The following is a 22,748-nucleotide window of genomic DNA, read 5'->3' as shown; positions in this document are numbered from 1 at the left end:
GGCTCTTTAGCTTGGAGAAGAGGAGGCTGAGGGGTGACCTCATTAATGTTTATAAATATGTAAAGGGTGAGTGCCAAGAGAAAGGAGCCAGCCTCTTCTTGGTGATGCCCAGTGACAGGACAAGGGTCACTGAGTAGAAGTTGAGGCATAGGAAGTTCCTTGGAAACATGAGGAAAAATGTTTTCACTGTGAGGGAGATGGAACACTGGACCAGGCTGCTCAGGGGGGTTGTGAAGTCTCCTTCTCTGGAGATATTCAAGACCTGCCTGGATGCATTCCTGTGTGATCTACTCTAGGTGATCCTGCTCTGGTGGGGGGGATGGACTAGATGATCTTTTGAGCTCCCTTCTAACCCCAAACATTCTGTGATTATGAATTTTGCCACCGTTTGTAAGAGTTTCCTTTGCATAGTAGGCAATTGCTTGCTATTTTTGCTGCTTAGAGAAGGTGAGGTTTGGAAGTCCCTCTTAGCTCTCACTGCTTCTCCCAAACAAGTGAGGGTTACTTCAAAGAGACCTGCCAGTTGTGTGTAGTGCTGTTTGCCCATCCAGTGAGGACCTCCTGAGGCAGGTGTTTCTGGTCACCTCAGGATGGGGTATGCTTTGTGATTGCATTGAGTCTGGATTCTTGTAACCCTTTTTTAAGTTGGGGTAAGTGTCAAACATCTGGTGTGAGTTCGATTGTAAAGCGCTGAATGAAGCCTGAAAGGAGTTAGACTGTCAGACTGGGATAGCAGACAGGGATTTAATTCCTGTGAAAAGGTTTCAGATTGAAAGTCTAGTCCAGCTGATAAAATAGGGTGACTGTGAACAAGTTCCAGGAAGAAAATGTAACTATTTATTTGATGATCAAGAAGTTGCTGTCTGTATCAGATATGTACAGCCATGTACCCATAACTTGGGTCTGACCAGCAAAGTCCTGGAACTTCTTGTGTGGGCAAAGTTGCCTGTATGAACCTTAAAGAAGCAAGTGGCAAAGTAGGAATGATGAGAGAATGAGTTAGTAAAATAAAGCATTGCTTTTTACTTCTTTTATTCCCCCCTTTCTCCTGTTTAAACAAGCCCATAAGTCTGAAAAGTAGGCTATAGTTAAAACAACAGAACTCCTGATGGCTTCCTTTTAACAGACCTCTTTGGTGTGAAGCAGACATCAATGCCTGCTTTTGGTCTGTGGCTGCAGGAAGGGGTGAATAACTAAATATTAGTCCTGCCAAACAAAAGGCGAGGAGTTAATATCAGGCTGGTGTGCCTCAGCCTCGGGCAGTAAATGCTGAACACAGCAGCACAGAGTGTGTATCCCTGCAGAGGGATGTGGTGCCAGTGCAGAGAGAGCTGGTTACTCCTAGGTGTGCCCTGGAAATGATGCTGCCCTGCCAGCAGAGCATGCTAGCCTGCTGCTCGGCCCGATGCTTGAGGCAGGCTGAATGTCGCTGTGTTAAACTTGCTGCATTCAGCACAATGCTTCTGTGGTGTTGCCAGGTGCTGAGCTAGGTAACTCTGGGCCAGGCTGAGCATCCCCAGGCTACACTGGGACTCTTTTTTATATCTGCTCATCCCCCTCATTCCAAATCTTCTCCCTTCCCTAGGATGTTTTGCCATTCAGCCTAAATATGCTATGATGAGTCATTGTTACAAGCCTTCAGGACAGTGAGATCTTCCCTAAAACTTGCCAAGAGCTAAGAGTAGAAAATGAAAAGCGGTATGGGAAGCAGGCTTGGGAGAAGAGAAGGTTACCAGACAGTGTAACAGGATTTTTGGATGCTGAACGTTATTTAACTCATCTTCTTTCTCTGCTCTAGGGAACAGAGAAATTCAGCCCTCCTTTTGTTGCGTTCTTCAGAGTACAATACTATGTAGAAAATGGAAGAGTAATAAAGTAAGTTGTTCCCTTCTGTGGTAGCTACTGTCTTTTGAATTATTCACTGTGTTCTTAAAAGGCAAGAAAAACAATGTTTCTTTGTTAACCTCATCTCTGTGAGCTCACAGAAATAAGCTTGAAAAATCCTTTTTTCTTTTTAATTTTTGTAAGACCTTGACAGACTTCCTCACCCCACACCATGAATGTTTTCCCTGAATCATACTCCTTACCCTTAAGGAGATTGTGACTGCTTTTCCATCTGTGTTTAGAGAGCAGGTTGAGTGACAACAGTGTCAAAATAGAATCAGCGCTCTTCTGCTTGCATCTTTGGGTCGTACGAAAAGCATCAGATGAATGTACTGAAATAGCACACGCACACTCCAGGATGTTTTGGGTTGGTTGGGGTTTTTTTTTGCATCTGAGCAGTGCTCTGTGCAGTCTGCTCCTGGAAATAGGCTTTTGTATATGGATGAAAGAATTTACTTTCACAAGTTACAGTTTTGCATTGGTAGTCCATTCACATAAAATATTGGCTGCACTCAAAACACCACAACCCTCACCCACCATGCAGAACAAAAGATGAGGTAGTTAAATATGAGCAACTGACAGAGTTAATTTGCATAGCACTTCAGGTATGATTGTGACCCCAGGGCAAAGCAAGAACTGGGATCACTTGGGTGGATTAAAATCTTTGCCAGATTTTTGGCATTAGTTCTTATCTCGAATAAAGCTTGGTGGATGTTGGTCCAGGTGTTTTGGTGGTTTGTGGGGTTTGTTTGGTTTGGGGTTTTTGGAGGTCTTTAGGGGGTTTCCTTGTTGTTTTTTGTTTAGTTGTTTATTTATGTATATTCTCTCCCAAGTCTTTCATTCTGAGTACAGAGGAATTTTTCTTCTGGAGTCTTTTTGGGTGTTAAGTATTTTTTATTTAGTTTTGCTTTTAGGTACTAAAGGAGACAGCATATCATTCTCCTACTCCTGATGCCTTAGCACCACAAGCAACTTTCTCTTGTACTAGTAACTTAACTGGGGAGGTTTATGGAGCCATGAAGAGGTAGTTACATGGCCCCTTCAAACTGTATGCATATACTTTTACAAGCAGACTGTGGTACCCCGCGCTTCATCTGTACATACATGTGAGCAACCTGCTTCCTGTGAGTTCTTACAGCAGGAGTGTGTGGGGTTTTAATGCTGTGCAATAGTTATGCCTTATCAGACTATCCCTGTTTAGCAGCTTGAGGAAGAAGACTAAAACAAGCCCAGGGCTCCTGTGTCTTTTGATCTACCTTGAAGGGAATTAGCTGTTGAAAAGTACCTTGAGCCTTGGGCAAGGTGAAATGAAAAAGCAGTGCCAGGTTTAAAGGGGAAAGGAGGACAGGTATGCAAGAAACAGGACTGGGATTTAAGGGAGTTGACTCTGCTGACTGCTACAGGCTTTCCACAGAAACAGAAGTGCTTGATGTAGTCAGTCTCCAAAACAGGTGTGACATGATTTTTCTTTCATCTACCTTCTGCCTTAACTTGTTAGATCGCATGCTTCTTGAGATAGAAGCTACCATTTTCCATGTTTGTACAACACTTAGTGGGAGAAGATCTCATCTTGGCTTGATGCTCCCTTCATGCATGTAACTGTTATCTGGGTGGCATTGGTGTACATCAGGGATGTCACAGTTTAATCCCTTCTCTCAGAAGGGATATGTGTTTGAGGGCCTGAACTGTCTTCTTCAAGTAAATTTGCCTTTTGTGTCTTGCAGTGATAAGGTGGCACGACAGCTCTATTACTGCCATCTCAAAGAGCAAGTACTTATGTCTCGGTGCAACCACAAAGAAGAGATCTACTTCTTGCTGGCTGCCTACAGCTTGCAGGCAGACTTGGGCAACTACAGAGAGAAGGTCCATGCTGGCAAATACTTTGAACCTCAGGCTTATTTCCCACAATGGGTAAGTTTTGGGGGATCTTACTGTCAACAGATTGCACAAACAGTAGGAGTTATGTCCAGGTACTAACTAACTGCAGCCATGCAATTTCCTCAACTCCCACTGCAGTGGTCAGGCAGAGTTGTAGAGCATCACTTTGAATTTCCCTGAGGAGACAGCCCCTTTCTTTCCAATGGATGTAGGTGCCCATTCCTCCTGGGCTCACTCATCATTAAAGTGGGTTGTATATGTGTGTAACCTTCTTTGATGCGGGAATGTGATGTCAAAGTAACTCAACAGTGCAGCTGTGTTAGTTTAATTCTTCCGTGGCTTAAAGGATTGTTTGCAGTGGTGCATAAGGAAGACCTGCACAGCCTAAGCTCTACAGAAAACTCCAGGGCTGCAAAGCCAAAGTCCACTGCCCACTGTTCTTATCTCTGTAATGCTTAGCTCTGGGATGGATAGGAGGTAGTACTGTTGTGCTCTGCCTCTGGACCAATTTCAGTAAGGGAAAAAAGAAGGGCTTGGAAATGGGTTTTGATGTTTGTTGGTACATGGGTTTATGTCCTTCATGACTTACAAACATCTTAGACAAGATTTGGTTTAGCTCTCAAATGAGGGCAAATTAGCTAAGACTCTCTGACCTGGTTACCTACAGAGAGATCTCTTGTGATGAATTGTCAAAAAAATCATTGATGAACAGTTTAGTGCCTGTAAAAATAGAAAGGGAAGCTAGCTAGCTTTGATACAGATGCATCACTGTAACATCTCATGATTTCTGTCCATGTTCCATGGGATGTGGACAGACCCTCCTCTGAAACCTGATTTAGTTCTGGAGCCCCTTTCTCTGCTGTGACAGCAGATGTTAGCCCAGTTCATACCTTAGGATAGCTGTCAAAAAACTCATGTGCCTCTGGTAGCTGACTGCTTGTCTCTAGACAAATTGCATCTTCCATGAAAGATGCCACTGTCCCCTACTTTGGGGAGAAGATTCAGAGCAGTAACAGATTGCACTGGGGATGCAAAGCTAGTAGTCTCCTTTATGCATGAGTTCCAGCCTGCCTGTCTTGTGCAGAAATTCAGCTTTCTTCCAGATGTGGCCTTCATCCCATGCCATTCCTTGCTATGGGGCACCTGGCAGGAGGTCATTAACAAAGGGCTGGAAAAGGTGTCTCAAGCATGCTGTTTCTGGATTAGTTAAAAGTCTTATCAAAGAACATTTCTCCTCAGGCAAGCGTTACAAAGGCCAAGGCAAAGCATGGCTCACCTGTGCTGAGCCACAACCTCAAACAAATATGTAGATGATTTATTACATCATTTAAAAGAGCAAAATCTGGCAAGCATGGGGACGCTTCTCTCCCTGCCCTCAGGGTCTCATGGGGAGAAACTGAGTAATGTCCTCCTCCAATGAGAGCTCTTGTGAGCTCTTCCTCCAACATGTGCTTAAGATCACTTGGCTGAGGGCTGTCCCAAGCCCTGTGCTAGTGTAGAAAGACAGTGCTGCCCCACAGTGATCAACCCAGCTTTGAACTGTGGAGCCAGCTTGTCTTCTTGATGCTGCACTGCTGATGGCATAAATGTCCTCCACTGAGCCCAGCCTTCCTTGTGGGAGGGCAACTAATGTGGCAAGATGTGTAGAGGGGGGCAGAGATGTTTCCAAACAGGGTAAGCAATGGTCATAATGTAAAACAGAAGTAGGAACTGGAATGTGATAGGGGGTCTCATTGTTTTGAGCCATGGCAGGTTGTTCCTGGTAGAATCTTCTCGGGTACCTGGTGGAACCTGGTTTTAAATGCCCTCAGTAGTGGGGGATTTTGTGAAGTGAATTCAGCTGCTGCTTACAGCAGCTGAGGCTGAGCAGAAGAGGCATCCCAGCCACCACCTATGCCAGACTGGCCCTTTGGCTTTGTATGGAGTGGAAACATGGACAAGCATGGGAACTGGTTGCTGCATTTGCAGAACAAGAGCAAAAGGCCCAGTGTGGGTGTTTCTACTGCTTAGCAAAGCCACGTGCCTGCCAGCCACTCCCAGCAGATAAAATGTACCTTGAGATAGTGTTATCCACCCCTTTGAGGATGGAAATGCTAAATCAAGCTAATGGTGTAGTTTATGGTCTTAAAAGGACCACCTAGCATTTCTGCAGTGTTTGAAGATGTTGCTGTTGATTGTGTTGGCATGCAGAGCAGTATTTGTTATCTGCCTATAAGCATTTGTAGATGCTGAGATTTAGAAAGATTGATTCCAGTACTTAAAAATGAAAAGAGCTGACCTGTAGTCTTGGTCTGTTAAGATTTTTCCATCTAGGATCTGTTTGGAGACACTGGTATTCTCTGGGTTGCTTTAAATGCTTATCCTCTAGGGAGGTAGAGGTGAATGTGGACTAACATCTTGAGGGACCATACGAACCTCCTCCATTCCCACTCTCTGCTTTTGATTATGGCTGCCTCCCATGGGGGTTGCTGAAGAGCTGCTGACCTGTTTGTTTTCCTTGTTTAGATAATTGCAAAGAGGGGGAGTGACTACATCTTGAAACATGCCCCAGAGATGCATCAAGAACAGCAAGGGCTAAGTGCTAAGGAAGCAGTGCTGAAGTTCATTAAGGAGTCCTGCCTGCTGGAAGATGTGCCAGTCCACTTCTACAGGCTGCAGAAGGTTTAAACAAAGAGCTTCTTATTTTAAACTTTAATTTGGTGCACTAATGCTTTTTTTTAACTCTGTGAGTGATTGCCTCTGATTCAGAGAGGCCAAACTGGTCTAAGAGGTTCAGCCAATGAAGCCTGTCCACAGAAACAAATCTGAGAAGCCTTTTTGTTTTTTCTCTCCTTGATTGCAGTACATTGAAATGGTGACAAGAGGGCAGCCAGCTTCCATACAAATGCCATGTAGTAATTGAGGGTGACACTGCGTTGTCTTTACTTTCTTACCCTTCTCCTCCAATCCTTTTGGAGTGGCTGGGTTTTTTCCAACTGTGTGTCAGTCCTTAGGTTCCTGGATTGTTGCTTATCCCTGAGTCTTAGACTGCTTATTCAAGCACTTCATTGTCATATGCTAAGAGTTTAGGTCTAGAAATGAAGTTTTCTGTTCCACTTAGGTGGGTGAAAACTGCTTGTGCAATTAGGAATGGCTTGGACCTTTTTCCAAATGGAACACATTGTCAGAGTCATAATTAAACTTCTTGGTGGTTTGTGCTTGGTGGGACTTCTATCAGAGAAACATCTGTGTCCTTTGACCAGATTGAGCAGTTCTAGTTGCTGGAGAAATGTACTGGAGGAAATAAGTTCCAATTTGGCCTGTAGTCCAGGCGTAGTTTCAGTTCCTTGCAAAATGTAGGTGCTTCTCCTTCTCCTTTGTCCTTTCTGCTTTGATTCTAATACTGTTAATGATGCAGTCATAAGAGGACTGAGTACATTTGAATGCTGTAAGAAGTGTAGCTGGCAGGACATGATACAATTTATATCCAGAAGCACCAGAGCTGTGAAATTGATTGCTCTTAATATCCAAATTCTTGTCTGACTTGAATTTACATTTTATGTATTTCTAACTCCATGTGTTGTTTGATCCACAATGTGCTTTTGTTCCTGTTGTATGATGTGTTTACCTCATCTCATGATGAGATAACTTCCTCCTAGGTGACATGTGAATCACAAAGGTCTTGGTCAAGGCACAGAGGTGCCAAATGAAGGTGTCAGTACACTAGCTGCCCTGAGATTTCAGAAGTGGCCACTTATGTCATAAAGCTGCCTCATGGCTAGTACTAAGGTTGGGAACTCTGAAAGAAAGCACATCCCTAAGCCTTATATCTCTTCTCCAGAACAACGCTGCTTTACAAAGCTGATTGATCTTAAGAAACAGAAAACATTTCTTAGTGACTTGGATGGTGGATGGTACCAGGAGTAAAGGGTGAGGTAATGTGGTGGTATAAGGCTTGCATCTTGACAAGCCAGATGAAGAAAGATAGTTTTTAATGTAAAGTTTGAGCTCTGTGGGCCCATAAATTTTGACCCCAAATTTTCTTCATCCTGCTTCTCCCAGCAAGAATAGTATGTGTTCAGTTCGCTAACTCTGCCATGCCAAGAGACACTGGAAGAACAAGTTTGATACTTTTTGATTTTCAAGCAAAGGAATCTCATTAGAGACAGAATATGTCTTGCATGACACTGAGTATATCATCAAAGACATAGTATGTCTTTTTTATATACAGCATGAAGACACTACTTCAACACATCTGGATGCATTTAAAACTACCTGTTGCCAACACTGAAATAAAAAATTAGAAGGAAAGTCTCTAACTCTGGCTGTTGATTAGCTCCCTCCTGGCCATGGGGCACCTAAGCTTCAGCAAGTCCCTGAATGGGAACAGCAATGCAGTGACAAGAAGGGGACAGATGCCCTTCTGTTTTGTGCTTTCTGTCACCTGGAGAGCAAGAGTGGTGCATGTTTGTGGGGACAGCAGAGACAGCACATGGCAGTACGAGATGGTACAAGGTACTTCTGAGAGCAGTAATTGTTCATGCCCTCAAATCACGAAAGCTACAGGATTCCCTGGCCAGGGTAGCTAGGGCAATTGCTGGTGAAATGCTTGAGTTGCTAAGCATGAAGGGATTTTAGGTGTAGGTATTTCAGGGGTCAACAAGGCAAGGTGCACTTTACAAACACAATAAAAACCCAATGAGCTAATGGCATCTGTATGATGAGGAGTCCTGCTACCTCTCTGTCAGTAGGAGCCAGAACAAGAGTGTGATCTTTGTAGATTAACCTTTGACTCTTCTGTTCTTTTAGGATAAGAAGGAGGATCGCCCAACAGTTATCCTGGGCCTGACCCTGAGAGGAATGCACATCTATCAGGTAACAGACTGCTATTAAAGCCTTCTGGTGTAGCATTAACTCTGCCCAGCTTCCCTGTCCTCCCCCTCATTGCAACTCCTCTGCCTCCCCTTCAAGTGAGCACTGGGCTCCGCATATCTCACATTCTTGGTTGTTTGCAAATTCCTGTGCACATCTCAGACTCCACCCTGTACCTGCCAGTCCCCATGTCATTCCCGGTTTGATGTGTTGCAGGAGGTGAATCACGTTCGCCAGCTTCTCTATGACTTTCCCTGGTCACACATTGGGAAGTTGGCATTTCTGGTGAGTATGATGGAACAGAGGCTACCTGACAGTGGGCTGCCAACCTGGGAGCTCACAAAGCTGTTGGCCTGCCCACACTGCCATGTCAAGTCCTCTTCCTTTCATGCACAAGACCACAGCTATCTCCGGTAGCTGAAACATGCTCTTGCACATTTCATTGGGATGCCTCTTCTTTATGCAGGGGAAAAAATTTGAGATCCAGCCGGATGGTTTGCCCTCTGCACGGAAACTAGTTTACTACACAGGTTGCCCCTTCAGGTCGCGGCACTTGCTGCAGCTCCTCAGCAACAGCCACCGGCTGTTTTTGAATATCCAGCCAGTGCTGAAGCAAATCCAAAAACTGGAGGAGGCTGAAGGTATGTGATGGAAGAGCAGGTGACTTTGGTAAGAGGAAGCATATAGCATTTTAAGGTCTACTGTTGCTTCATGGTGGCTGATCTCCATCCTCAATGAAGGGTACTTGTGCCTTATCAGGAAGCCCGTGAGAGAAATGAAGGTGTTAACTATGTTTCAGATGCATTACTGGGAAGTATTGATTGTTCCCACATTGCGAGACTGGGATCAGAAAGCATGTGTGAGAGCAGTAGACAGGGACTATCTCTCTGAAGTAAGAGAAGGTCCTCTGTGCTGCTAGTTTGTGCACATTTGACATGTGCTTCTGAGGGGAAGTAATTTGTTTTACAAGGAAAGCTTTCAGCTTGGATAAGATCTTGTGTTCAAGCATCCATACAAGTTATGAGCCTATGTTTCAGGTTTTTTTGGTGCCCTTTAGACTAAATAGTGCACAGTGTTTAGTATAGTGTCCAACAGTTAAGAACTAGGAGTTGCCAGAAACAGCCTAGTTGAAGATCAGGACTCTTCAAAGTAGTCTTTTCTGATGGGATCTCCTCTCTGTGAGAACAGTGATTTGAACTCTGGCAGTCCCTGATATCCTTCCAGGCATTTCATCAACTCTCATCTAGCTTGTTTCCATTTTCCAGCTCTGCAAGCTGGGTCTCCTACAACTTGTTGGCTACCTCTCCCCAGTGTCTGTTTTTCATGTGTTGCATGGGTCTTCTTCTAAAGGGTTGTGTCTCCTTTCCTCTAGCCTTCTGAGTGCTTTTTTCACTGTGCTTCTTTCCTGCCTGCTGTTCCATGCATCCTCCATCCATATTTTTTCTGCCGTCTTTGGTGTTTGTAAGCCTTGGCCAGTAGAAGTCCGACAGCAGTACCTGGTCGTCTTGTCTGAGGACACAGGCTGACTCCTTCCAGCAAGAAGTCAGGAAGAAACTTGTTTCTGTTTTTTCACCCATCTCAAACAACTCTAAGGCTCTTACATCCATCTCTGAAGTGGTGATAGCTGATAGAATAGAACAGAATAGACCAGGTTGGAAGAGACCTTATAGTATCATAATACAGGGAAAGGTAGCCTTGGTCCCATCTAGCTTGCTTATTTCCCTTCAGTAGGGTTCTAGAACTGGCATTGAGCTGTGTGGATGCAACCAGTGGCACATACCAGTCACCTGTAGAAAAACTCACTAATCAGGTAGATGTGGGCAAAAGGCCCTAGGTGATCTAAAGGGCCTTACATGTCTACTAGTGTCTTGTGAATTTCTTGACACACATCCCGTTAGGTAACTGATACAAGCCATTGGAGAAATAATAAATGATTAATAAATGGCAGCCATGATCCTGTTCTTAACTGTCTCCACACATTGGGGATTCTTTCAAGAAACAATCAATGCAGTCTGTTTTTAAGGACATAGGTTAGCTAAGTAATTATTTTTATTGGTGACCTTTCCTTCATTCTGGAAGTTACTGTTTTCTGTATTGTAACTGCCTCTGCTTACCTGTTCCAATTCAGGAGGTGCTGGAGTTACTGCCAGTATGACAGACTAATTCTTTCACAACCAGCTAGGCATCCCAGTGCCCACAAAATACAAAACTGTTTCTGAGTTTGTTCGGTAACTGCAGTTTGTTTCTTAACTGTTGGGCTGTACCAGTCCCAGAACTTACTGATTGTTTTTGCTGCCCTTCCTTTGGTCTTGGTTAAAGTTCCCACTGGTTTCTCTCATTTTTTCCTCAGAGAAAAAGCGCTACCGAGAGTCCTATATCAGTGACACTCTAGATATGGACCTGGACCCCTGTGACAAGAACTCACGCAGCAGCGGGAGCAGCCGGAGGGATAATCGTCTCTCACGCCAGTCCACGGGGAGTCACAGCAGCTCTCACACATCAGGCATCGAGGCTGACTCCAGGCACCGGGTGTCGGTGGAAATGTCAGTGGATGAGCCCTTCATCATTGACAGGGTGCACAGGAAAGAGAAATCCTGCAGTTCAACCATCAGCTACGGTAGCTCTGGCATTGACAGCGGCAGCAAAGGGCGGGCTGAAGATGACTCTCAGGATGATGGTAAAGACTTTGGAAATGTGGAGCGATTTATAAGCCTGTTCTTGCCTTCTCCTGTAGGAGAATGAGGTGTAATATAACAAAGTGTCTTGGAGCAGAAGTGTAATGCTAACCCTTCTGCTGCTCTCTTCCTCCTAGAGCTTGAGCTGGCAGTAGATGAGCCAGAGGAGGTGCCTGTAGATGAGCCCTTAGAGGGAGACCAGTTAGAGGAGGCCACTGTGGGAGAATCTGTTGAATCTCTTCCTCTAGATGCTGCTAGCTGCCAAGGTGAGATGGCTTTCTGCTGCTGCTGAGTACTTTTCTTTAGGCTCTAGCAACAGGCATAATCTGAGAGATCTAAGAAAGCTGTACCTTCTTCCAAACAGCTGCCAGTGTTCCGCCCTACTGCAACAGGATGTAAGGTCAGCTCATCTAGAGGTTAAAGGCCAGCACACTATATTGTACAGTGCTGCTCTCTTCTGTGCTCCTCAAGGTCTCCCTTCCCCAAATTTGCCAAGTTTATACTCAGTTAATGACAAAAAGATACCCAAAGTAAACCTTTTGTAGTGAAGGAACTTGCTTTAAAATCTTGCATACCACAAAACCGCCATTGGGCTCAACCACAGATTAATGGGCTAGTCACAGGAATGAACAGTTAGTTTTGTGGCTTATGGTACAGGAAATGATAGACAATGGGGTCATGCAGGAGGTGTCTGGGCCTGAGACATACAGCCTTCATAGCAAAGCAAGATAGGTGAATATAGGACAAGTTGGTGAGAAGCTTTCTTCTTGAGAGTTTTTAAGTATCAGTCTTTCGTGGGCCAAAGGGAAATACTTGTGAGCAAAACTCCCAGAGCAATGGGAGTGCTTACTGATGTATATTAATAGGATGGTACTGCTTGAATGTGGCCTATGAGAACAACTTCCCTTCTCCACAGCCCACAAAACCTCAAACCTTTGCAATACTTTTTTACTTCCTTCCTTCTCTTTTGCAGCTATAAATAAGGAATTGCTGCCTGTGGTACAAGTCACCCTAATAAAAATGAGAGGTCAAAGTGTGGAATCCCTTCACCAGGTAAGAGAGGGTGCTCAGCAGGAGGGTTGGTGTGTGCACACTGTACCAAGGTCTAGTGTAATGGAGACAGCTGTACATCAGGTGAACTTGGTTGGTCTGGATGTGACTGATTTTTAAATAGGGTAACCAAATCATCTCTTGGCCAGCAGCTGCATCTGTTGGCCAGCTGCTGCTATCAGGAATAGGATGAAAGCTGCATTTTGGTCCAGAATACTGTGGAGAGGGGCCCAGTATCATACACAGAGATGTGGAGCAACCAGTAGGGAAATTGTGCAAGCCAGCTATCATCTGCCTTAGGCTTCCAGATGGGAAATGGAATGTAAAACACTTGCAAATTTTCCCTGCATTATAGAACCAAGACCATGCCGTCTGGATGTGGGTTGTAAATGAGTCCATCTTCCTGCTCCTGAAGCCAGAAGGAGCTTACATCAGAGCAAACCCAAATGCTCCAGCTCTAACTGGTGTCAGTTTATGTGATGGTACTATGTGTGTGCTAAAGTCTAAATATCATGTCATAAGTTGTGCTTGAAAAAAGTGCATTAAAATGCCTTTTAAAGCCAAACAATATTTCTTTTCAAAGTACAGCTGTACACACTGTAGTAGAAATGTGTGGGGTTTTGTTTTCGGGGGGGAGGGTTGGTTTTTAAGGTTATTTAAAATCACAGTATCACAGTAACTAAGGTTGGAAGAGACCCCAAGGATCATCAAGTCCAACCTGTTCCAACAGACCTCACAACTAGATCATGTCAGCAAGTGCCACGTCCAATCTCCCCTTGAACATCTCCAGGGACGGCGACTCCACCACCTCCCTGGGCAGCCCATTCCAATGACGAATGACTCGCTCAGTGAAGAACTTTTTCCTCACCTCGAGTCTAAACCTCCCCTGGCACAACTTGAGACTGTGTCCCCTTGTTCTGGTGCTGGTTGCCTGGGAGAAGAGACCAACCCCCTCCTGTCTACAACCACCTTTCAGGTAGTTGTAGAGGGCAATGAGGTCGCCTCTGATCCTTCTCTTCTCCAGGCTAAACAATCCCAGCTCCCTCAGCCTCTCCTCATAGGGCTTGTGCTCAAGGCCTCTCACCAGCCTTGTTGCCCTTCTCTGGACACGTTCAAGTGTCTCGATGTCCTTCTTAAACTGAGGGGCCCAGAACTGGACACAGTACTCAAGGTGTGGCCTAACCAATGCAGAGTACAGGGGCACAATGACCTCCCTGCTCCTGCTGGCCACACCATTCCCAATACAGGCCAGGACGCCATTGGCGTCCCACAATTCTCCACATTTGTTTTTTTTCCTCTGAATCCAAATTACCCTTATCTGCTAAAAGTGTTTTAAAACCTGTTCATTTTCCCCTCTACTCCATGAACTTTTCTAAACAAGGTCTTCAATCAGTTCTTAGAACTGCTGGTTGGTTGGTTTGGTTTTTTATTTTATGCTTCTTCCTGGACCCAGTCAAAAAAACCATCCATTGTCATCGAAGTGGTCTCTAAAGTGCTATAGGAGATTGATTAAATAAAATCTTTATTTTTCCCAAAGCTGAAGAATGTGCACTGCAATAATACTGAACTTACTCCTGAGTTTGAGTGGCATGACTTAAGAGAGCAAGTCAGGGAGTGGGCATCTCTCTTCATGTCTTTAACGTTAATGCTTTTACCAACGCGGGCTATTAACGGATCATGAGGCATCTGTCTTATAAGAATGTTTCTGATCAACACAGGACTGTCTAAGTAATTGCAAAGACCTGGCTGCCACTTCTATGCATCCAATATATTTAATGCATCTTTTAAAAACAAAATACAACACCCTCCTTACAAAACCATGCAACTTCTCTTGGTTTCCTTAGCATTGACTGGACCATACAGTGTGTGCCTGTTTCTGGGAGTGCAGCTGAACCAGGGTAGTTTTTAGTTCTCATGCTGTGGAGGTGAAAGAAGTGATACTGGAAGTTTTCTGTGTTGCAGTGTTGGTTTAAAAGCAGTATTAATATTAGTATTTAAAAGCTGATTATGAAGAGGCAGAGCAAGAAAAGAAAAACAGGTGGGGAAGTTGGAAATGCCTTGAATTCCTCTACAGAGGTGAGGTCACTACAGCCTGTAGACACTGCCTCTGGGAATAACTTGCAGTTCGTTGCTCCAGTTTTCTTCACTGCTAAACAATGTTATGTAGATGAAACTATGTGGCATGCAGTGAATTTTGGATGCTGTAACCCATTAGTTTGCATAGTTGCATTCTGAACCTTCCTTTCCATCATTAGACTTTCAGTAACTTAATGTGCTCAGCAGCTGGAATCATTTTTCATTCCATGTGCTTTGTCCTTTTGAGGATGACTGCAGGGATCTGTGAGGAAGCAACATGTCATTCAGGTGTCAATGCCTATCCAGTGGTTTGTCCCTTTTACTGGACACTGATGACGTGGTACAGTCAGATCAGGATCTGGCTCAATGTGGGAGAGCAGCTTAATGCATGTGAAACTTCCTCATTAAGCCAATGCCTTTCAGAAGGTTCGTTGGGGCTGTTTTGAAGGAGTGGAAGAACAGTTCTGTAAAACTTGTAGTGCACATAGCCAATATCCTTGAGCTGTCTCAGTTTGTTGTTTTTATTTGTGTGTGTCTTACTGAATTGGCAGGTCAGGTCACCCAAAAGCAGGAGCTGCACAGACCAGCACAGCCAGAGCTTGGATGACATCCGCCTTTACAAGCACCGACACCCACCACTAAGTGCCACGCTGTCTTCAGACACCTCCCACAGCTACACTTTTGGCTGCAGCCTGGAGGATAAGCTGTCTGTCTATGGCTGCATTTATTCCACAGCGGACTGCAAAACCAAGTCTGCCCTTTATGGGAAGAGATCTATGAACTGCCTCTCCTTGGATCTTCTGGGAGAGGACCAGCTCCCAGAAGAGTTTGTGGTGTAATGAGTTTGGAACTCTTCCATACCAGGAAGTGGCTCATCATGGAAATATATACCTCATTAACACACATGATGTCACACTGGTTCTTGCAGGAGATTGTGAGCAGCTTTGTCATTCAGCTTCACAATCCGTAAGTGACATCACTTCTGCAGACCTCTCTACAGGGCAAATCAACTGGAGTGTTGCACTTAAGATTGGCATTTGAAGTGTCTGTCTGAACAGAAGATGGAGGTGGCCTGCACCATTAGCAGTGGCACAACCAACATAAAAACCAAAAAAACAGAGGACCAAAAGTAATGCTGAGCTAGTAAAGCAAACACTATGTCGAAATGGATTTATCAGAAAGATTTAAAGCCTTATGTTGATTTATCTTCCTACCTTTCTTTTGTGGTCCATTTATGTTAGTGCTAGTGTACGTGGTGTACTCTGAGCACATTTGGAGGGCTGGGTATGGAAACATCTAGCCCATCACTGTTGCAATGAACACAAGTTGCCTGTTTCCTTTAGTGGGAGCAAGACCTCCTCTACCAGGAATTTGTCTCTCTGTAGTTGCTGTTTCGTGTGGGTTTTGTTGTTGTATTTTGGGGTTTTTTTGTTAAATGGAACTGCCTCTCAGATGTCCTACTACTGCCATGATGCAGACTTATAAGTGCTTATATTCTTGGGGAGATGGAGGAGGAGATAAAATGACTTGGCTGCTTCTGAGAATACAATAGACAAGCTACAAGGGTTGACTGAAGACAGGAGTGTGACTGGAGAATTTTTCCAGGCATGATCACCCGTTACTTTGAATCAAACTTCTATGTTGCTCTTTTTTTTTTCAGTAAATCTGTTCCTTTAGATTATTTTTTTATTTGCCTCTGCTCAGGAGACAAGTATGGACTAGAGAAAGTCACTTTGGAAGGACAGAGTGACTGTGTCCAACTTAGTCATGGATAGGTCATGCAAACGTGTGGTGCTGCAAGCTGATGATAGTGGAAGTGTATGGTGTTTTTGTCCCAAACCAAGGGCACTTGTTTAATGATTTTTTTGAGTGGTGGAGCTGGTTGTGCTGGCTCCCACTAGGAAAATTATTATACTATTTGATTCAGCCATTTGCTGTGGAAAACATCCTGCTGCCTTGTTACATCCAAATAATGTTTGTTTGATTTCCTTCCCTATGTCCTTGCAGTACCTTTTCACCTTGTGAATACACAGCATTTGGGAAGGTTGTACTTGCAGGCATGTGTAACCTGTACCAAGCTTTTGACAATGTTGCAGGTGGAAGCTAATAATTTTTTGGCAAACTAAAACCAGATTGATGCACTTCTGCCAGCTGAGGAAGTGTGCATTGTGCAGCATTGATCATTCAAAAGCTGAAGATAGCCTAATTCAGGAAGGGAAGGAAGCCAGACCACAGTGAGGAGGGTTTGAGCTGTTGCTTTGATGGTTCAGTGTTTCTATATGAGAGACACAGCATGTATCTGCATTTACTGAAGTGGCATCAATGACTGTACATCCATCCTCTGAGGTTAATCCATCACCTAACTCTAGCTGTGTGAGGAGTGGATGATGTACAAAGGTTCACAGTAGCCATGACTCAAATGACTGTGCCCTCTTTGATCACATTGTTCTTTCTTTTTGTAATGAATAATTAGGAGCTGTGTGTTCATTATAGTCTCTTTTCATTTGTTTCAAGCAAAGCCAAAATCCCTTCACAAAGTACCTGAGATATGTTTACTGCATCCAAATTAAACTCTCTTAAATGGGTCTATATGAGTAAAGGACATCTGGCTGCTTGTAAACCTCCCTGTTAAACCTCCCTGTTGCCTGGGCCTCTTGGGCCATAAGCTATGAGAGGTGGCACAGCCAGGATCCAGGAAGCCAGTGGCCATGCTGCAGGGAGCAGCCTTATTCTTGCAGCTGCGGTGGAGCTGGAGGCATGGGTAGCAGTGTCTGTCTGTGTAAAAGGTGGGGTGGTCTGAAATTACATCCCTGATAATCTGTTGCTGTCCTACCCATGCAGATGTACAGTTACTTATGGTTCTGGCAATAGCTGTTAACAGGAAAAATGCTTAAAATGCGGTGGGTGTAATTGTTTGAAGAAGTGTTGTAAACCATGCACATGCTCGTGTCCATGCAGACTGTCTCAATCACATTCATACCTGCTTCAGCCTAACTACCTTCCTGAAGTGTTTATTGCCACCAAGCAGTTTGGTATTTTCTTTTTGCAGTTACTGAGCATTCAATGATTTGGTGGAATGCTGTAATCCTGCTGTCCCTGTTTAAAAATACGCCATACAGAGTAATTGGCTCTTGCATGACCATCTGCTGCCTTGTATGTACAGGAGAGCTTCTTCTATTCATGGCTGGTTGGAAGGCAAACTCACTAGGTCTGACTGTCTTCTGTCTTAGTGGTCATGCAGCTCCTCCAGTAGTGTAAGTTACATATGTATATGAAGGGGAAACCAGACACACTTGTGTGTAGACTGAGAATGAATTCATATCTTACAAGCACTGTGAATATCTTTTATGCAAGGTTTTATATTCCTATGGGGGGGGGAAAGCTGTTCCTGCTAGTAATAGACTTATTTTTTTTGTATGTTTTTTGGATTTAGAAGGTCTCATTATTTTTAGTTTTGAATAGTTTGGTAGAGGGTAATGTGTGAGCATTTATCTGCTGATGTTAGAAACTAGCTGCCAGTATTTGTACATATTTGTAAAATACTTGTGGTATAATCACTCTATTTTAATGGTAAAAGTTTCTCCTTTCCATGAAAGGAATTTCTTGTTTAAAATACAAATAATTATATGTACACCTGCAATAAAGTATGGATAGAAAAAGGTAATTGTCTTTAAAAATTCTACTTTATTCAAAGAGGTGCACGTCAGTGGCATCATCCATTTGAGACAGGTAGGCAGCAGAAATTAATTTGCTGCCCAACTAATCTATATGAGCTTGGCTTGTGAGGGCAGACGCAGGGGTACAGTAGTCACTGGAACACCTCCTTTTCCTACCAGCCATAGTCAGTAGCACAGTGCCAGAGGGGCCTTGGTCAGGCATTTAAGACCCAGTCGAGCAGATTTGAGTCACTGAGGACACTTACAGGAGCTGAATCTTAACTGAAAAGACAAGTTAAGCTGCTCATGATGGTTAGTCAAGAAAACAGTGTGTGAACTCCCAAGGGTGTAGAGAGATCCTGTCAGTATCCTCCTGGGGGCTGCATCCAAGGACAGGCACACCAACCCACATGATGCAAGTGCTGCTGAAGAGTGCTCTGCCTTAAGTCGCCTAACCTGCTGGTCTGGAGTCTGGCATGGGTAAAGGAAAGTTTTGCTTTTCTTGCAATGTAAATCTAGGAAGGAGTATCATAGTAGAATTGCTCACATGTCTTCTTGAAGACACTTGCTGACAGACATGATTTTTTTGTTGTTTGCTGTGGGTTTTGTTTGTGCGGGGTCATTTTATTTTTGGTTTTCCTCTGGATATGTTGTGGACCACTAAAGCTAACATTCAAAAAAGTAAAAACGTTGTAATGTACTTTGACAGTGTTGCCCCTATTCTTATCATCTCCCATCTTGCTTTTCATATTTCTGTCCGGTACCTGCTGTGTCTAAATTTTCAAGGACTTCAGAGACTTGTCCAGCTTTGGTGTGAGGATGCTGGAAGGAGGTGGTTTGGTTACATATGGAGTCTTCTATGGAGGTAAAATTAAATTTGCCACTACTAAGTCACCTAACTCTGAAGGGTTTTGTCACTTCTCTTTGTTTCTTTGCTTGGCATGTAATAGCACTTTCTTGCCTACAAAGGTGCTGCTGCTGACAGCAATGTATATAGGATGAGTCTGTTTCTGAAGATACGGCTTCTCATGGGACCACCAAATCAGCAGATGATACAGCATGGGATGGAGGAGATGTTATTACTGTAACAGATCTTTGTTAAGGCATGCCAAGTGGAGTTGCATGAATGTGTTAGGTTTGAAGGTGTGTGCAAAGCCGATGGGTAAAATACACCAGGTATTTCGGGTGAAATAAGAGCAGTGTGCAGTTCTTGACAGTGACGTCTGAGACACTGAAAGCTCTGACATGGTGTTGTAAGTGCCTGGACACTTTTTGAGCAAGAACTCATCGTAAAGTTTCGCAGCAGTGGGCAAGCTTCCACCTGTAGCTCAGCAATAGTGCTTCCCCTGTAGGTAGGAGGTGTGCCCTCGTGGCTGCTCCTGGCCCTCGGCCGCAGTGGGGTTTGCTGCGGCAAGACCGTGTGGTGATGATCTCACGGACAGCTGGGGGCGGCTGGAATGCCCCTAGCAGGCACGTTTCTCTCCCCTGTATTAAAAACCGCGGCCCTAGACCTGCACTCCACGCTTGGGGCTGCGCGCCACCTTCCGAGGGAGCGCTGAAGGACCCATGAGGGGCCCGAAACGCCCGGAGCGAAGTGCCGCTCCCGACCCGCGCCGCGGGACCGAGGCCTCGCCTGCACTGCGTAGCTGCAGTGCCGAGCCGGGACGCGGGGCGGCGCCCGAGGAGCGCAGCGGGGGCTGCCTCACGGCCGGGGCGAGCGGTGCTGTAGCAGCGCACCCCAGGCTGCCCTGCGAGTGTCGGCTGGGCCGAGCACCCTTACGCAGCTCTGCGCTGCGGGGAGGAACTAAATGGTGTCGGAACCACGTCCCCAGGGGAGAGGAAGCAGCTCGGTTAGCTTCACTTTGCTGGGAAGTACACTGCCCGTTGTCCCCAGGTCACGGACACAGCCGGCCAAGCTATGAAATGGGAGGAGCCCGGACGGCCTAGGCAGGCCAAAGCGCTGCGAAGCCTGTAGTTAGGTGAGCAGACCCGGCGGCGGGCTGTGGCCATCAGACACGCACTGAATTCCGTCCAAATGTGTGGTAAGTGGTCCCAGGCCACGGGGGCTGCACCTTTCGGTCTCAAGGGCGGCATGCCTAGTTAGCCCAAAGTACACTGGGGACAAAGCTGCTGCTGTCACCTCTGGGAATCTTTGGCACGGTAAAGTCTAGGTGTGAAATGTTGATACCTATTCCAAAGAACACTCCAACGAGCTGGTTTACGGAAGACAAGCCCATTCAATGCAATATACCCCTGGAATGGGGAGTACCAGAGGCACAGGCAGTTTGTAGTCTGAGGGACTGCGATTGAGGCAGCACAGCTGTGTGCTTTCTGTGCTTGCCCTCTGCCTGCGATTTCCCTCATTGTGCCAGGACTGGAGACAAGTGCAGATGAGACTCGGGTACCACTCAGCGAAGAAATTTAATCACCAAGCTGTCTTCTCTTTCTGCAGAATCTTTGCAGGCCTTAGTGCAGCATCACCAAGTATTTCCTCTAGCTGCACCCAGGAAATCAAGCTTACTGAATTTTTAGTGACGTCTGCATGCAGTTGCAGTCACTTGCCCACTGCTATGACCCCCTCAGATGGCTAAATATTAGTGGTCAGCTGTTGTCTGTTCATGGTTGGGCCCTTTTTTGCCCTTGCTAGCTGAGGCATCTGGCACAGTAACTGGCAAGACAGTGCAGGTGTGCCTCTTACATAGCACCTCCCCTTGTAGCACTCACTAGCAGCACTGACAGCCGCACTGGTGCTGGGCTTTGTCATGTGAGGATGCAGAGATAAAGGTGAATCTGATGCTGGCAAAGTGCCATTGGTCTTCAGGGCTGAAGGAGGCAATGGGATGATGGAGAAATGAATGGAGACGCCTTTGTTTTCCCATAGATGATTTACCTTTTTATATACAATATTGTTTGGTTAAAGTAAACCCACCTCAAAGTAGTTCCCATTCCTCCTTTTGCTGGCATGCATTGCATCCCTGGACCTTGGTTTTTGGGGCTTCACTCCAGCTGATGGCCTGCTGCATTTTCCTGATGCCGGTCAGCCAGGTATACCAGTTACATCTGTCCTTCTGAACCCTGACTTTGGCTCTGCAAGGAGGAGATTGTGCTTCTTAGTGTAAGATCTGGGTAGCAGCCCTTACATTGGGAGTTTTGCTCTACCACAGAGAAGTAATGAGCAAAAAATTGTATTTATCCGTTCTGGTAGACTGCAAGGGCAGCTGGATATGGACTATTGAAGAACATAGCTGTGGTATTTTACATTGCTGCTTTATTTTTATTCCTGGAACTAGCAGCCCCACATTTTTATTTTAAATCTCCTAAATATATTTGTACCAATCTTCAGTTTTCTTCCTCCAGTCACCGCTGTTCTCAGTATGCAATGAAATAATTGGATCTGGCATGTGCTAGAAGCATTAAGTTTCAAGCCACCATGTGGAAAATACCACTAAATACTTTAATGATAGCAGAACATTTGGAGACAAGTAGCCTGAGCCATTTGATGGTCATGGCAGCAGTGACCGATTTGTACAGCCATGGTCCCCATGTAGAAAATGAAGTTTTGAATGTGACTGGCTCTCTATCCAGGAAGGTTCAGAGTGGAAAGGTTGTATTGGGCAGGCCCCCTTTGCTCTTCTGCTGGGTGCAAGCTTTGGGGTTACCCTCCCCTCTGCACCATCTCAGACCCAAGTGCATTCAAAAGAGCTCCAGCTATTGAGATAGGTACCCCTGTATTGTGGGAAGCCAGGTACTTTTCTCTCCCTGATGTGTAACTCTGGGCAATGAGGGTGAGGAGGATTTTTGCTGTCTTCTAAGGCATCCTTATCACTGCTGGGGTCTGTGGCACAGTTCATTGTTGTTCCTGGCAGTGGTATTGAAGTCTTTCTTGTCTGGCTTGTGGGCTGCACTCCTATATTTAGGGTTAAATTGCTGTCTGTGTCTATGGAGGAAACTCTGGAAGCTGGCCTGGCTTTTGTCTGTAGCGCCTGTGGATCTGGAGCTGAGTCTGCAGGACCAGAGACACTGGCAAGGCCCCTGTCCTCTCCCTGGCACATGTAGCTAGTGCTGGGGTCAGAGCAGGTTTTCTGTCTATATGATCTTTCTGTGGCTAATGCAGATTTTCTGCCAGTGGTCTCTTTAGTGAGACATAAACAGAGAGCTCCTATAATTTTTCTGCTGAAGTGCTAACAAGGTGCATTTTTGGAGAGCTTCCATTCTTGGGATGGTCAGAAAGGACATGCCTGTCACTGGAGTGGGTGCATTAAAGAGGTGAGCCACCTGGGGCTAGGTGGCAATATCAGCATTACCAGCTTTTATCATATTTTTTGCAGTAAGTTACATTTTCTTTTCAAAGCCCCAGCTCCCTAAGCCACACTTGAGTAAGTCTCACAACTTGTAAAAAGGAAAAAACAAGGAACCCTTCCCACACCTACCTGGCTGAAGGGAAAATTTGGCAATAGCACTGCTCAAAGAGCCCATGCCAACAGGGCAACGAAGAGAGCCCCAAGTATGGGTGTGATTTTGAAGGTGTAGATCCAAACTCATGCTTAGGAAATGACTTGAGGCTTGGGGTGCAGATACGGGGCCTTCTTCTGGAATGACCGTGCCCTTGGGCCAGTCCCAGCCCAGCTGCCAGCACTGGCATTCAGATAGCCACGTTTTGCAGCAGGGGATGAGTGTC

General features: G+C 45.2%; 1 protein-coding gene across 1 annotated transcript in view; it reads left to right on the top strand.

The window, feature by feature from the left end:
* FRMD1 (FERM domain containing 1) overlaps positions 1-15,781 on the top strand; it is a 33,231-nt gene extending 17,450 nt beyond the window's left edge. The window contains exons 4-13 of the mRNA XM_009906324.2: positions 1,799-1,875; positions 3,609-3,795; positions 6,268-6,423; positions 8,551-8,616; positions 8,830-8,898; positions 9,080-9,254; positions 10,964-11,290; positions 11,426-11,554; positions 12,262-12,341; positions 14,966-15,781. Of these exons, the coding sequence (XP_009904626.2) occupies positions 1,799-1,875; positions 3,609-3,795; positions 6,268-6,423; positions 8,551-8,616; positions 8,830-8,898; positions 9,080-9,254; positions 10,964-11,290; positions 11,426-11,554; positions 12,262-12,341; positions 14,966-15,253 (1,554 nt within the window). The 3' untranslated portion in view covers positions 15,254-15,781. The remainder of the gene's footprint in view (positions 1-1,798; positions 1,876-3,608; positions 3,796-6,267; positions 6,424-8,550; positions 8,617-8,829; positions 8,899-9,079; positions 9,255-10,963; positions 11,291-11,425; positions 11,555-12,261; positions 12,342-14,965) is intronic.
* The last annotated feature ends 6,967 nt before the right edge of the window (positions 15,782-22,748 follow it).

The sequence above is a fragment of the Dryobates pubescens genome, chromosome 6 (genome assembly GCF_014839835.1).
Source record: "Dryobates pubescens isolate bDryPub1 chromosome 6, bDryPub1.pri, whole genome shotgun sequence".
NCBI classification, from domain to species: Eukaryota; Metazoa; Chordata; class Aves; order Piciformes; family Picidae; genus Dryobates; species Dryobates pubescens.
This window is presented reverse-complemented; position numbering and strand designations above follow the sequence as displayed.